This window comes from Ptychodera flava, chromosome 12, assembly GCF_041260155.1.
Source record: "Ptychodera flava strain L36383 chromosome 12, AS_Pfla_20210202, whole genome shotgun sequence".
NCBI lineage: Eukaryota > Metazoa > Hemichordata > Enteropneusta > Ptychoderidae > Ptychodera > Ptychodera flava.
The window spans coordinates 33,225,888-33,242,746 of NC_091939.1; the positions used below are offsets into that span (position 1 = coordinate 33,225,888).

Consider the following 16,859-nt stretch of genomic DNA (forward strand, 5'->3'; position numbering starts at 1 on the left):
ATAAAAAATTTAATTGTCTACATTATGACGGAGACCTTTCAAACTCCAAGTTCTACCGTTGGTGGCAATCTTTGAATACAGTAGAAGTAGCTCGTAAAAAGAACATTTCATCCATGTAGGGTGAAATGGCTTGTTTTCTTTTTCATTTAGTAGACAGCTCTTCCATTTTCATATGTTGTCTGCAGTCGACTCCACAGCCAACCCATGAGATAAACACCATGTGCCTTGTGTCATCTGGATAGTCGGTTTATCATTTATGCTGTCATGAAATTTTCCTGATGAGTTGGAAATCTAAGAAACCATCGAGGGTAAGAACTCAGCTTCATATCTCGATCTGTTCCTACAAGGGGGTACTTATGGGCAACACACTAAGCTGTATGACAAAAGGGATTATTTCAATTTTGAAATTATAAATCATCCCCACTACACTTGTCAAGTAATATTCCGTCTGCACCTGCTTATGGTGTGTACGTATCTCAGCTTCTCAGATATTGTGGAGCTTGTATCTACGCTGATTTTCAAATGAGACACAGCTCATTTGTATCAAAACTAGTGAGACAGAGATACACATCAAAAAGACTCGTCAGGACTTTCAAAAAGTGCTATGGTCAATATGACGACACTGTGGTCACTCAAATGATTAGCGACAGCATTCCAAGCTTTGATTTATTACAGTAATTTTTATCGCTTCATTCAATATTTAGACAATTTTGGGACCAATCCTAACGGGTGTAGCTTGCTAGCAGGGTATGCTTACCCATTCCGGACACCTGGTACCACCACTAACTATCAGTGGTTCAGAATGATCCTACTTAAGTTTGTAAATCACAAATGTCCCATGGACCTGGTAATGTATTACCTTGAATGAAGATAATTATTGGACCGGTTTAATGTCATATTTCTGGGATGTTAAACAGCCCTATTCTGTATACGCTGCATTTATTAACGTTTGCCAATAATATACTGTGTAAAGACTATAGCATAGTCAGAAGTAAGTCGGATGGCAAGAGAACTCGATAAAGATAATAGTTAGGTAGCTGCAATAATTATAGCCCTTGGGGGTGTGCGTTTGGTTTTTGTCATGTTGTATGTGTAGCTGCAGTACAGTAGCTCGAGCCTGTTTTGTCTGGTGTAAGACACAACCTAGGCAAAACATCGAGCTACTGTTCAGCAGTTAATAGTTATAGTGATAAGAGTGGCTTTGTGTTGAAACATGTATCAATTGCATGCTGGTATAACTCGTGTTATTGACGTCGATTCGGTGTTTTTATAGAGATTCTTTATTCGTTCGGCGGATACAATATCGACCAGACATTACGTAAGCTCGTTGACACTTGACCTGAGAATCAAACAGGTGGTGGAAACATTTACCATGACGACCACACAGTTATATGAAAGTATTGATGCTTTGTTTTGCCGAGACGAATAAATATACTTTTTTCCAGTGATTATCCAGTTGAGAAACTGTTTGTCACTCAATTGCTAACTTGTTTACCGCACAGTTATCCCTTGGGTGACTAACCTATTGTCTCGAAACAAATAATCGAAAGGGGGCGCTCGAGCAAGTAGATTCACTTTTTGAAGAATGTTCCATTACTATTTAAGGGTAGTATCGGACCGCGCTGTTTAGTTGTAAAAACTATTTCAAGAAAACGAAATGATTATCAGATAAATGATATAAAAGTGATGCATGAAAGGCTTATAGAAGCTTAAAAGGTCCAAAATAATGGGACTTTGACAATGCCATAAGATTGCAAACCAACATGCGCTCTTAGTGCCTGCCCTACCATGAGTGGAGCATGTCCATGGACGTGCTCGATGTATACAAACATCACCAGCAACGTGCGGGGTACCAGTGCGATACAGGTCCGGAGAGACTGACGACTTATGGCTTCCAAGACCAAGTTCATCTAGCGCAGTTAATATTGTGCCGTTTCAAGAATTTTGCCAAGGAGAGTAATCACCTTTCCATACCGGGACTTTTTACGCAACGGGGCAACTCAAGAGTAGACAGTAATTATTTATCACATATTGGTACCCTCTCACACCGTTCAGCAATATACAGTTTCACGTCTGAGCTGTGCAATAGGTTTGTTGTGCTTTGTGGTGTCTGGGAGATGAGAAAAGACTTGACGACACCGGCCGTCAAAATGACTCCAAAGCCGGGATTAACGACTTTGCTGATTATTGCAGGTAAGGCGTAACATCGCTCTGGCATTTATTTTTTCGTGGTAAAAGTTCTCCAGAATTTTGCGACAGAAGCCCCCCACATTAAACATTAACAGTGTTGCGCTATACCACTCGGAGTCTCCATTCGGAGTGCGCAATATCCTCGACGGCAAACAAAAGAACTTCCATTCCAAAACAACCATTGTGTGATGCAGGTCGGCGACCCTTGACGCACTTAAATTGTCGTGTGAATAAAGCTTTCTAGCAGCTAACGCTGTAGCTTTGCGGTATCGCAATTTTTGCTGGGTTACAGCTGGGCGCGCACACACGTGGTTCGAAGTTTCAACGCTTGATGGTTCGGAGGCGGTATTCCAAGGACACTTTTGGTAGAACAATGACATTGATGGAGAAAGGGGGGCCTTGCAGTAACAAAAGAAATCCTTCCTTCAGCGATCAATAACAGCCAAAAAGTATAAGGAATATTTGGTCGTGAATACACAGGTGGTTTCGAAGTTTTGAAATATAAATCGTGATGTTTAGTGTTCTCCCTCCGGAGGTCATCGCAGTGGTAAGGGGAACTTACGAGTGACGAAATACTCCCTTTGTTCGAAATGAGGGGCTGCTGTGAAACGTTGGCTCGGCAAAGTCGGTAGGAAATATGAATGAAGCGCATTTGCATGGCAAGCTTTTTTTAGCTGAAGTCAGCAGTGTACGTACGTAATGGCATTACTCGGTACAGCCAGTGTATACTTATGAAGTTAGACCGCGTTATCATTAACATGGGTATGATTTCAGCGAAAGTTGTCAGCCCAACAAAGATACTGTGTAAATTTAGTCAATCGTGGAACAGCTGGTGTCGCACTGAACACGTTTGACACAGTTCACAAAACTTGGGTACAAGGCCAAGTTCATAAGTCATCGGTGGTTACTGATACTTTCCGCGTCAAAAACGGCGCAACATTCCCACATTGGATCTGGAAATGTCTTTGTCATCAACAGCTTGAGCGCCAAGGTGAAGTGTTTGTACTTTGTGTATGTATGCAAATGTGAAGAGAGGGTGACAATAGAATTTGTCCTGAAACAATGAACACTGTAAATTGAGTACAGTTAGATGCATCCTGTCATTGATATATTTACACATGAATTCGTAAGTTTTTCAAGATGGCTATATCAGTAAAGAGCTCAGCTCTGTAAATCTATTATGTTCATCTTTTGAATGTTTAAAACCTTGTCAAGCTCATCTTGTCCTGTGGTTAGAACAGGATTTGCAATTATTTCATTTCAAAGTTTAATATGTAGGAGTTGAAAATATTGAAAATGATGCCAACATTTTTGGCGGGAAAATTGTTGTTGAAGAGCTTGTGCAATGCTTACCTGAGAGCTCAACAAATATTGTCCCAGTCAAAGTGAGGTTGTATTATAAGCATAGTGTGAGGTGAATTTGTAAATGAAGACAACAAACTTGTATGTTTGCATAGGAAGAGATGGTCATAAACAAGCAGTTGACATTGTTCTTTCTGATTAACTAATTTGTTCAAATTATTGCAAGACAATAGCGAAGATCATGAAGCTATGCGGTTTTATTTACTTTTATAACTTTCACTGTAAGTCGTGAAGTTGTCCCGAGTCATCAGGAGATCCTTGCGTGTAAATGGTGATCCTTGTTGTAAATGGTTAACGCTGTTCAGCTTTTGAATGATGGATCATTTGTTCCATGCATTCATAACAGAGACTATAATAAACCTATCACATAGTGAACATTGGAGAGAAACATGAACAAGCAAAGGACATGATGTTGCATCATACTCACAGAAAGCATTAACATATCAATGGATTTATATTGTTTGTTCTGTCTGTTTGTCACGTCCCCCTCATTGTTCATTGCTCCCATTAAACACTGAGCACTGCCTGGCACAGTATATTTATATAAAAAAGCGTGTCTGGAACTATCCTTGAGAACCACTTTCTTAACTTGAAGATATAATCCAGGGAAGGGGGACTCTAATGATTGATGATATCTGATATTTCCCCCTCGGGAGGGAAGGAGGTTGGGATGGGAGGGAAGGAGGTGGAGACAGGAAGTGGCGAGTCTTGAGTGAGTTGTTTTTGCATTAGGATGACTTGACAAAAGCATTGAGTCCTGAGCTGTTTTTGTTTACATGTGAAGGACGGAAGTTGTTGCGTTTTCTTCACAATGGAAAACTTTTTTTTAGTTCACATGCTAATAGAATGGCCTTGAGGACAGTGTTGGGAAAAATCACAACTTTACTAGATCACAATAGCCTTACCTTGAATGGTACCCTCATTCCCATGCATGCTCATTTGAATTATGAAAAAAAAGTATATGGTTAGAGCAAGGATGAGTAAATTATGTTGATTTTCCTTTACAAACTTGATGTTTAACAGATTGCCAGATTTCAGAGGAAAGCATGAACTGAAAAAGTACTTCATGTGATAGTCATCATGGTCACCATCAACTCTTAAAGATTTGTTCACAGTTTGAAACATGTTGCATTTTCTGTTTAATTTCTGATGTGTAAGGAGAATGGATGTTGTGTTGTAAAAATCACATCACCATACATTTTGAGTGACTTTTGTCCAAACGCAAACGCATCATCATCCCTGTAAGGTAGTTTCAAGATTAATGATGATCATATCAGATTATCTAGAGTTGTCTGTTTGCAGAATGCAGTTGAAAAATACACAAAGTTACGGCAGCGCTTTAAAAAGTTGTGACCAACTCTTCATCTTATGGCTTTTCATAAGGCTTCTCACATGAATATTAAAAATGCCTATTTGCAGCTTTTTGCATGAGAAAACTTGACTAAGGTGATGCCATGATTCCAAGAGTTTTTCAGTGGGACTTGGTTCATAGGTGAACTCTAACAGAGAAGGATGCTAGTGTGACACCCCCTGAATCAGATCAAGGTGCACTATATGTCATCAAATGTCCTTAAACTGTGAACAGGGATTGTTGTCTGAAAGAAATATAGTTTCAAGGAGGAGTTGACCTATTCTGTTTTCATACAAGCCGGAACCAGTAACAGTCCTTGTCACAGACATGCTGTGGCTTCACTTTTGTATGGATGGCCTCTCTGCCAAAGCAACAATAGATACCCCTCAATGCATGCCCCTCAGTTCAGATGCCCATTTGTCCGGTTGACCTTTATTAAAGGTTTTGTTTGGGTACCCTTGAGAAGGAATGAATTTTTGGTGAAATATCCTCACAGGGAGATGCCATTTTGCACCTCTCTGTTTGTTTATTGTTTTTATTGCAAAGTGGGTCAAATACAGGGATGGCCTTTGCTTTTGTAATTGTCACCTTGTATCTTGAAAAGCAATGAAGTAAATTACTGCTTGGTATTTGGAGGGATAGTGCCGATTCTAAAATTATCGTTTACCTGATGAAAACTCTGTATAGTTACATCTTGCAATTATCCATCCAGTGTACAGGCATCAGGTTTATGACTTTTTCATTTTGCCAAATGTGCTTATTCGCAGGAATGTATTTTCTTGCAAAATTACTTTGTAGAGCAGCTGAAAGATATTTGAGTTGGTTTTTATGAAAAGAGACTTCAACAACAGGAAATTTCAAAGCTTAGAAGTACCAACATCTGCAGGAAAAATACTTCCTGTAACAATGGAAGACAGATCTCAATGGACAAAGAAACGCACTCATTCATTAATTGATAAGCTTTGGCTGTGCTAGGGCTATGGATTCCCCACTGAGGAATTCTGGGAAGGTTCATTTCCTTTCTGACTGATATATCTCTGAATTGAATTGTATTGTTTTGAAAATGTCTGCCATCGTGAAATTTAAACCCGGACATTTGGATATGCTGGCAAACTAAAATATGTACAAAAATTTTGTCAGTGGTATTTTACCATTACACATATTCTCATATTTCCTGATATTTGTCCATTTTATGTACAAATTTTCTTGATGGAAAACACATCCTCCATTCCTTGCAACTTTGCTTGTATGTGTAGAAGAGCCATAGCATAATAATTTGCATATCTTTATGACTTTGAACCATGAATAGGTCATAGATTGTAAAAACCAATACATATGAAATGTAATTGATGCTCACTTACACCCCCATACATACTAGCAAATTGAATTCATAATACATTGCATTGTTTGCACTACAATGTTGATCAATTGAAAATTAATTTAAGTAGGCAAACTCAGTATGTTTTGTATGTGGTAATTTTCATAATGGATGGCTGCTAAATTGCTTCAGCAAGGAAGATCTATCATAAAATGCCTTTTGATATTATTTATAGTAGTGGCAATCTTGTTTTTGCATCAGATAATTATGGTAAAATGTGAATATGATGAAAGCTATAAGATTTTACCATATTTCTGGATTTTTGTCCAAAAAGAAGGATATACGGGATGTTGAATGCAAATGCATTTTGTACAGCATGCAGTGTTATTGTCAGCAAATAAATTTTAGTTTGAACTTGAATTCAGTTGTCAACAATAACAGCAGCCATTACACACACAGACTATTAAACAATAGACACTCAACATGACTTTCTGAGCAAGAAAAAAATTATTTACTGAACAAAAGTACTGGGAAATTCAAACGTCAAAAGTTCCAGGCAATGGTGCCTTAAAGAAACTTGTAGTGTGCATTCATACCTCACCAGAACAATTCTTTTTCTTATTTCTTTATGAGTGTGATTATTGTACACAGATACTTGTTACATACCGTACTCTATGGTCTGTGGTCTACTCTATGATCTGTGGCCTGTGGTCTAGGCAGGCAGGTGTCATTTGACGCACTTCTGTTATCTTTTCAACCGGAACACAGTGGGATCAAGATTATCCCATGGCCTTTCCATTGAAAAAACAAAACAAAAAACAAAAAACTTCCTCTGTGTAGCTTTACCAAATCCTGACAATGGTTTTTAATGAAGGTTCTTGGATTTTTTGTTTTTAGGAAATGTTGCACATGTTCATAGTATATTCATATTAACTTGGTTGCAAATTTAAACAAACAAAATGCAAGCTGGGACATGAAATACTGAAGACAACAAGAGAACTGACAAAATCTTTCTGGTATAACAGTAAATTAATGAGACAAATATGCAATCAGAGCTAACAGCCAATCAGATTAAAGAGTCTGGCTACATAATGGAAAGCAACATATTTCTCCCCATTCTGAGGGCTATGAATAGAAAGATCAATAGCTATTATTAAAAACTAACAGCTTATTGTTCTTTTAACTGCTTTAAATAAAAATCTAACGCCCTGAGGGATAATCGGTAGTCTGCACAATCATTGTCTTGTCAACCTTGCAGACCAATGATCCAGAAAAGATGAAACGTCTGGGTGTACTTTTTAATGACAGAATTATCCCAGACATAAAAGTACTCTGATGGTTTCTGTGAGTCATAGATCAGTCTTCAGCATTGACTGATATTTGTCTTTCATAACAGTCCCTATTGATTAACAAATAAAGCATCAGATTTTGTTACATTGATGAATAGATGTGAATGCACTATTTGGATACACTGTATCTCTTTTCCTGTGTTCACTGTTTCGGTTGTGGAAAATACATTAAAGGCATAGTGACCCCCACAGACTTGAATCAGAGCAATAATTTAGACTTTTAGCAATTATCTGTATGTGATATTAGGTTTTCTACATTGATCCTTTGTAGAGCTTGATAAACCCAGTGTGTCGACTGCAGTAGACAATATGTCAATGAATGGCAGATTGATAAAGAACAAAAGGAATTGTGATCACCTAGGCTTAAAAAACCACCTGTTGTCAATGACATAGCAGTTGTTTTGATGATGACAAAAATATAAAATTTTTATTTATAAGTCTCTTTACATGCTTCATTTGTTTTCTACTTGACTGAAAAAATATAAATTGAATAAAATTGGTGAGAAAGCCGTCCATGATAAAGGCAAAGTCATGTCACAGACCACCTGTTGATTGTAGTTGAAATTTCATGTTGTTAAAAGTTATTTGTAACATATTTATTAAATAATTGCTACATAATTAATAACCCTAGCCTATTTTCCACAGCTGTGACACAATTTTGCATACATGACAATATGTTACCATAGATAACCATTGAATGCACGCATGTTCACTAAGTGCTGCTGTACTTTCTTTCCTCAAGTAAGTTGTCATAATTAAACAATTTGTAACAGATGACACATTTCAGTTATCTCTAGTCATGTTTTACCTTGACTTTCTGCAGCTGCAGTTTTTTCCTCATTTCTTTTTAAAAAACTCCAAATATTTGGCAAGAAGTCATTAGTGTGTTAACTGTATGTGTGTGTTAATTTTGTTGCAAAAACTAAAGGTTGGCCAGACTACAGGGACAATTTAATCATCATCTTTCTAAATTATTTTTGTTTATTTTTGTTTCATGTGAGCAACTAGTCATGTTGTTCTACTTACTGAAATACGCTAAACTGTCAGTCCTCAGATCTGTATTCCCTCCCTGTGTGTATAGATATAAATGCTTTGATGACAGATAATTTATTATACATACTAGAAATTATGTCATCAGCATATTTACAAGTTACATTGTACACGCAAGGTATGACAGTGCTGATGATTGATCATTCAATAGATTTCAGTCAGCAGGACAACATAATTATTATTATAATTATTAAGACTTTATTTCGGACTTTGCCGTCCATATCATCATTACCAAAAAAAAAAAAAAAAAAAAAAAAAAAAAAAAAAAAAAAAGCTTACAGAGAAGTTACTAGGTGAGTAAATGATGGTTGAATTGAATACAGTTGTCATAATAAACAAAAATAAGGTTGTCATAATTTCATGATCTCAGATGTGAAATACCGAGACTCACACACTTGTCACACAATTGCGTTGCTCCATTTCATCAGTCACTGTCTTAAACCATAAATTTGCTTTCTAAGCAAAGCACCGAAGTTATCAATTCTGTTTGATACGAACATGAAACTGGCACTGCGTTGTTTTTTGTACCCAAATAAGAGACGAGCAGCATTATTGTAAGCGACCTTCAATTTTTCACTAACGTTTACAGAGTATTTAATCAAAAGTGGATCTCCATACAGTTGATACAGTTTGAAAAGAATGCACTTGACATTAAAAGTACATCGAGAAAAATTTCTCAAGAGCATATTAGCTGCTACATAAAATGTGCTGATTTGGCGCTCAATGTCCTCATCATCTCTGAAAACATTATTTAAAACGTAACCCAGATACTTGTTGTTTGTAACAAAATTCAATTTAACTCCTCCAAGATAGACAGGAGGAATGCGACGAACTCTAGAGGAGTCGGGAATAACACACATGCAATTTGTTTTCTTGTTATTGAAAATGATATTGTGACTGTCACCATACCAACATAACATAAATAACTTCTCACACAAAAACAAAAGTGACTGAAGTAATTTGAAAAGATAGCAATTTTGTCCCTATAATCATGTCTGATGACTTTTTCTAGCGTGATGTCATCAAGGATATAGCATGTTGATCAGAATCCACAGAAGTTTTACATCTGATGTGTGAAAAGAGAGATTTGTTTTAAATATGCATAGCAAGGCAGAGAAACTTGTCAACAAAACCAAAAAAAAATCTGGTCCCCAGATAATTGTACAGGCTCTTCTTTGTGAAAAATACTAAGCATTATATTGAATTCAATTGTCAGTTTATGCGAGCAGGGACCAGTTCCTTGTTGAGGATTCGTTGACCCTACCCAGCGTGACCTCTGTGTCTATGCTTGACCTGTTGAGAACAGATGAGAGGTAGAGGAGTCAAGGCAGTGTATAATATATTATAGGATGAATGACATTATAAATGATTAGTTACACCGTTACCAGATTACAGCCACACCCTGTCCTGAACAATGTAGCTTTCTTTATACTCTATCCTGTTGCCGGAATAGACATTTGTACTACAAAGACAAAAGTTTAGCTGCAGATTCTTGTAACTGGCTGTCACTTGTTCTAAAAAGAACACCAGCAACCAGGGTATTTTTAAAGTTGTACAATTGAAAATTGGCAACATCTCGGTACTGAGATTATTTGTTGAGTAGCTTGCGCAAAAAAGCTTACCTATATGTTATAAGTACTGTGAAAAATCACAACTTTTCTTTTTTAACATTGTTTGTATATCATGCTGGCACAATATTGACATTCTTTTGCCGTAGTTACCTGCAGAAGTCGCCAATGCGTCATCATTTTTGCTTCATCATATCATGTGATCTCTCTGCTGTTGCAAAACATCAAATCTTCCAAAGACAATCAATACAGCTCTTATATGGGTTTCTGAAAATCCAACGAATCATGAGAAATAAAGTTTTAATGAACAAAAAGCTCTTAATTTTTTGTTGTTTATCAATATCAACAACGAGACCCTGCTTGATTTATAACATAAACATTGTAATCCATATCAAGGCATACACAGCAGTTTAATTTGTTTTCGACTTCTCTGCTGATAATTTCATACTTTGACAGGTCAGCTGAATAGCAAAAAACAGGAAATCCATGTTATAATAAAAATATTTTCATTTTCTTAATCATCGGATGAACATAAACAAAGTGCTTTGCATTTCCTCAATTGTATGTCAAAGGATGATTGTAATTCCTAGAACTAATCAGACCACTTACACTAAAGAGTCACACCAGCTATGTTTATTGTTATTGATGACAAATGTCTAAATGTCTTAGTGTGAGCAAAAGAAAGTAATTCATTACTTCGTACTTGAAGGTTGCTGAAATAAATATTTTAGTTCCCAGAGTGCTTGCTTTCTAAGATATGTCTTGGTCAAATGGTTAAGTGAGCTCCTTTTTGGAAAAGAGCTGCCTGCAATAAACTTAACAACTTTCAAAACGGCAAACATGAACATGTTTGACAAAAAGCTTCAAGAAAACAAATTAATAAGACAACTGTAGACTGTTTCCTTACATTAACACAGCACTCAAGACTGAAAAGATAATGGTATGGTTTAGACTGGCCTTGCATATTTCCAGTTCCAAATACAGACTGCTTCAAAGAGAAATTGGTAGCTAATTGTTTTTTACTTGCAAATTTTCTTAAGGCAAGAATGTACTAGTATTCAGACTTTCAAATTTTCACAATTCTTTTCTGATCTATAACTTGTGGGGTTCATTTTAAAGCTCTTGGTGTAAGAAAACTTTCCACCATCTTAGTTTTTTTGAAATTTGAAAAATTTTTTTCTGCCATAGGGTTTGAGGTACGGCAGCCATTTTGAATTTCAAATATCGGTATAAATTGTTTGGTAATTTATTTCGCTAGTACCAAACTTTGCACGATGACCCCTGATTTTTATTCTTGATTTGGGAAGAAGATGGATAAAGGTTTAATTGAGGAAAGTTTCAGCGAGTGTTGACGTCTTTCACTTTCTAGGCACATACTACCTTAACCTCACAGACAATTGAATAGTAGCAGAGTTGAACAGACTTCTTATGTCTGGACCGGCATTGTTCGTATCACTTACTTAAAGGTAAAAGTTGAACCCCACCCTTAAGATGCACAAAACATATAGACTCAGTATTTCGTTAAGGCAGCCATGGAAAAGATAACTTGTTTAGTCTGACTGATTGCACAATGACATGTCTGTGGCACCCTTACTGTTCGCTAATTCAGGTAGTATTACCTGAAGAATGGAATTCTGGGTACTTTTCTGGAAATGCTGATGTTGGCATTGCTTGACAGAGTTCAGTGTGGAGTTTGGGGGAAAAGTTTGTACTGGATAGGCTGGAATTTGAAAAGAAAATTGTTTAATGGATCCTCATGTGATTTGATAACGAATTTACATATCTGTTGTGATGCAAATCTGTATAATTATTCATAGATTTTTGAATCCACTTAATATTTCTTGGTTAACAAACAGTGCAGTTACTAAAAATCCACCTCGTCTGCGCTCTTGTTTGCTGAAGTCCCACTTACACTGTTTATCACACAAGTGTATATATTTGTACTTTGGTCAGTTGGACCTGTTGAATTTGAAATGCAATGATGCTAGCAAGATCTGGCTGTTCATGACCTAGCTCTACAGGTGATCATGCAGATTTTAATACCTAACCATTGATGTAGTTTCATATATTAAAGGTAGATTTAAACTTTGTTCAAACTTTCTTAAGGAAATTAACTGTCAACCATTCTCTTTCAAAATAAACTATAAATTGGGTGTCACTATGAAAGCTTTGATGTAGACAAACAAATCACAAACAAGCTTTGGTCTAGACAAACAATTCACCAAAAAAATTTAGGAAAAATGGTGTAAAACCTTCACCTTTTTAACATCAAAATATTTTCATGCAAGCAGCATAGCAACAAATTACTTTTTTGTGAGTCAGAATACTATCTTTCCCGGTGCATTCTACCGTAAAATGCATCATTTTAAGGTGAAATTAATTTCAAGTCACATGATTTTGTGATCTAGGCTTGTGTGTGTGGGTGTTTGCGAATGCATTTTAGAGGGGTGGATAGCTGAGGACAGGGTCGTGTTAGCCTTTCACTTTGTATTTTTGTGTGGTTTGCCGTGATAAAGAAAATGGCATATTGTTCAAAAGAGAAAGTATATAGTTCTGTCATTGTAAAATCACGTGCAGATGTGTAATGTATTAGTTTGTTTTTTTATCAATTTAGAGTTCAGTTGGCTCCTAAACTAGGTCAACGGGATGGTGTTCTTTTATATAATTTTGTTTTCGTAGCAGAATCCCATATGTTCTTTACAATTTGGTCTATTCATTGCTTTGTGGTAGGCTCTGAATGTGTTTTCCGCTCCGGATTTGAGTGGATGTTATTGATACAGGATTTCATATGGTGACAGGTAGGTACTGAATGGTGGTGGCAAGTGAACTGTTAGTCTACTTTTGCAGATGGGTTGGGAAAAGAGGGGAGGCAATGACGCAGTATGGGAAAGTGATGAGAAAGAGGAGGGAGGTTCTACTTTCCAGCAAAAGGGAAAATATGAAGCATATGGGGAGGTGGTTATAGAAACAGTACAGATATGGTGGAATCACGGTCATGAAAGATAACAAGGAGGAAGAAAAAACTACAACAATAAACAATTCTTGTTTGCATATCTGTGTGAGAGAAGCAGCAATGGTTGCAGTTACTTTATAGAGGATCTGGAGTGTGTCATACATATGCTATGCTTTGTGTTGACAACCATTACCCAGGTGTGTTTACAGATGTGTGTTTACAGGCCTTTATTTGCCAGTCATAGCCGGGTGACACATTTAATCTATAAACATATCGTCCAATAGAAGTCTTGAAACCAATTTAAGGCTGTTCTGATTTCAAAATGTTTCAACATCTGCTTTTGCTTCTGAAATAAGGGATTTCAGTTTGTTTTGATATCAGTTGGCATGATCACAGAGTGATCATTGCATGTACAGTGAATGACAAGAAGACTTGCAGACGGCTTGATGAAGTCATTCACAACACACAGGACATGTATTATAACCTTCAGTAGCCTTGTGCATTAAGTCTACATTATCTATGCATTTCAAACACCCTAGTATGACTGTTTTCCATGAGACTGTATGAAGTTTGCCTTCTACATGTCTGTAAGGAATAGTTTTCAAGCAGTAATCATATCTTTTGTGAACAGTTTTGTTCCCGCCTTGGAAGCTTAAACTTTTGCTCAAACTTTCTTCAATGAAACGTTCAACCATTCACTTTCAACATCAAGAATAAAGTAGGGGGTCATTGTGCAAATTTTAGTATTAGAGAAACAAATTACTCAATATTTACTGATATTTGAAATTCAAAATGGATGATCCCCATGTTAACTCAATGTATGAAAATAAAATTCCTGATTTTCACAAAACTAAGGCGGTAAACCTTTACTTAATCCACGAGCTTCAAAGTGAGCCCCGACAAGTGGAAAGCCAAAAGAATATTGCAAAAGTTTGGGAGTCTGCATATCTGTTCCCGAAGCATATTCTACCTTAAAAGAAACTCAGAAACTCCAAACACATAGCATAACTCAACATAAGTTTTCAGTGTCATCTAAGAATAGTATTGTGTCCTCTAAGAGATTGACTATTAATCCTACTGTCTATTAATCCTACAGAAGTAAACAATTTTGATTATTGTTCTCGCAAATTAGAACTCAACATGTACACCACAATGGTTTTCAAAAATTTACAAGAAACATTTTTAAAAACCTGTGGGTTTGATCTTCCTTAAAAAGTTTGTGTATGGCTTTATGAACTTTCTGTACTTTCCCACAGGGGTGACTATACTTCTTGTGTTAATTAACTTTCTGTCAGTGTTTGAGTTTCAAAAATTCTGTCAGGTTCAAAAGAAACTGAAAATAATTATAATGGCACCAATTAGATATCTGTGACATCGTTGATAATGGAAGCCATGCAGTAGATAATTTAAATCACAAGGGAAGAGGCATGTATTTCTTGGCATCCCTAGGTTACAGGGCTCCCTAGCTCACTGAATAGTACCTCTGTGATAACTTTGGTCAACTTTTGTTGGTCAGATGCGCTGATGACCTCATGGCATACTGGGTATTTCTTAATCCCCTAGGCTGAGTGTTTTGTTTATGCTCTGTGTCACTCAAGTAACATATTAGTCACGTTCACCAAACTTTTATCTGAACTTTACTGTACCAGACAGAGGATGTTTTGCAAACAGTGCATTGAAACAATTTAACAAAGATTTATACAGACTGTTCAGGCCCAAGGACAGGACATAATGACAGCTTTAACAAAGTGTCATTATCTCTGCACAGTGGCCATCACTACAAACCAGAAACAATACCCACCTGTACACACGGTCTGGTTTTAAAAGATTCTGAGGACATTCGTTCCACACTATAAGTCTTTACTCAGGAAATGCCCTTGAATTCTACCATACTGTGAAAAACAGAAAAAACACTTTCTCAAGCAGTTACAGGATGAACAAAAACTTAACTTATGGATCTTAAACTTGTTTACATCAATGGTGGTAGCCAACATAGAGGTAATTATGTTATATGAGCGTATTTACTGTTTATACAAATAAAAGCGTACTCGTTGCCGGAGTACAAATACATGTGAGTGAGTACACATCTTCAATAGATAGCTTTGAATAAAAACTTCAACTGCTTAGTAAACTTTTTTAACCAATGTTTTTACAAAATGTGATAGATTTAAGGTCTTAGCATTTATGCTTTGATTGCATAAGCATAATTAAGAAGGCGCTCCACTTCTCGTGAACTTTGCACTGTTTTTATTTTTTTTTCCTGTAGTAAAATTTTATGTGAGTGTCTTTTATTGATTTCTTTGTTTTTTTGTGGATGAGTGTAAAAATATACAACTTGTTGGTTTATTTGATCTCTGCTATTCAGTTTGCTGGGTAACCAGCAAAACACTGGACACTTTGAAATGCACCTGCAATGTTACTAGCCATGGCAGCCAAAATCCAAATTTATCAATCATAAGTCTTAATTTGAGGCATGCCTGTCCATCCTTGACCCTTTCCAGGTTCGTATTATGGCACATGACATTATAAACCTTGACCTTCCCAGGACAACAATTTGCGATGGTAGGAAGTTCTTTGTTGTCATTGTACAGATCTCAGCATATGGTCAATTCCATCGGGAAAAATACACAAAAGTATTCCCACACACAACATTCATAAAGCTTTTTTAACTGGACATAAGGTCCTGCTTTGTAGCCGTTTTGTGGGATTCAAAGTCATAGAGATTAATCAGCTTAATAATGTAAGGAAGTTGAATACCCTGCATCCTTCACGTTTTGGATGTCTTTATACATGGTCCTTTTGTGGAGGGACCATGGTCTTTTATATGGTGTTAATGTGCTAGAGAAAACGAGAAAACAAGTTTTAGTGAGGAAACTGTTTGTCTTTCACAAAAGCAGATATTTAGGTTGTGGTCACTTGTGGTCACTGAACCGCCTTAGGTGCAGTTAATAATGAGAAATTCGCATTTTTTGTGATTTTTTTTCCTTCTATGAACAGTTAAATAGTATGTTTTGAAGTCAAGTATATGGAAATATTTTGAAAGGGTTCTCATATGCTTATATACTCAAGAATTTATTGTAGAGCTGTTAGCTGTGGTTTCCACTAGTTCATTTTAGTGTGAGTCAAACACATCATATGTACTTATAATCAACAAAAATTCAACCTTATTCTCCTGTACTCTTCAATCTACTAGTGGTATACATCAAAAATTGTCTGGCATGAAACTGTTCATTACTATTACATTATAGCTCTGTCAATACCCCCCGGGTCAATATCAGTGAGCTTTGTGATGCCATCCCCTCAGATTATTACTGATAATATATCTTATTATCCAGCATTGTGGCCCAATTTTTTTCTACATCTTAAAATTCACTCGCATCGCAAAATATACCCCTTTGTTACGTGCAGAGAAAACGAACAAAAGGGTGAACTCAGCAGTTTCCGTTTAAACAAAATTTATTACGAAAACAAAACTAATTGCTAAGTTAGGGACAGAGTACAAGCTTTAAAAGTGTACAGACTACTTATCTCAGCTGGGACGGCAAAGCTCCAGTCTCAGAGTTGTAACAGTCAGTCGGATGAATGAACAGTCCTTTGGCTTGCAGGCTTGAAGCTGCACAAAGTCCACAGTATAAATCCAGCGTTGACAGTGAAGGTCTTGAAAAGTCTTGAGAATGACTACTGCTGGAGTTTAGTAACACACAAGAGACACGATCCC

At 36.6% G+C, this 16,859-nt stretch overlaps 1 protein-coding gene across 2 annotated transcripts in view; it reads left to right on the forward strand.

Annotated features, from left to right (window-relative positions):
* Positions 1-1,784: 1,784 nt before the first annotated feature.
* LOC139145680 (protocadherin Fat 4-like) overlaps positions 1,785-16,859 on the forward strand; it is a 42,646-nt gene continuing 27,571 nt past the window's right edge. For both annotated transcript variants that reach the window (XM_070716979.1, XM_070716978.1), the window contains exon 1: positions 1,785-2,193. In XM_070716979.1, the coding sequence (XP_070573080.1) occupies positions 1,800-2,193 (394 nt within the window). In that variant the 5' untranslated portion in view covers positions 1,785-1,799. The remainder of the gene's footprint in view (positions 2,194-16,859) is intronic.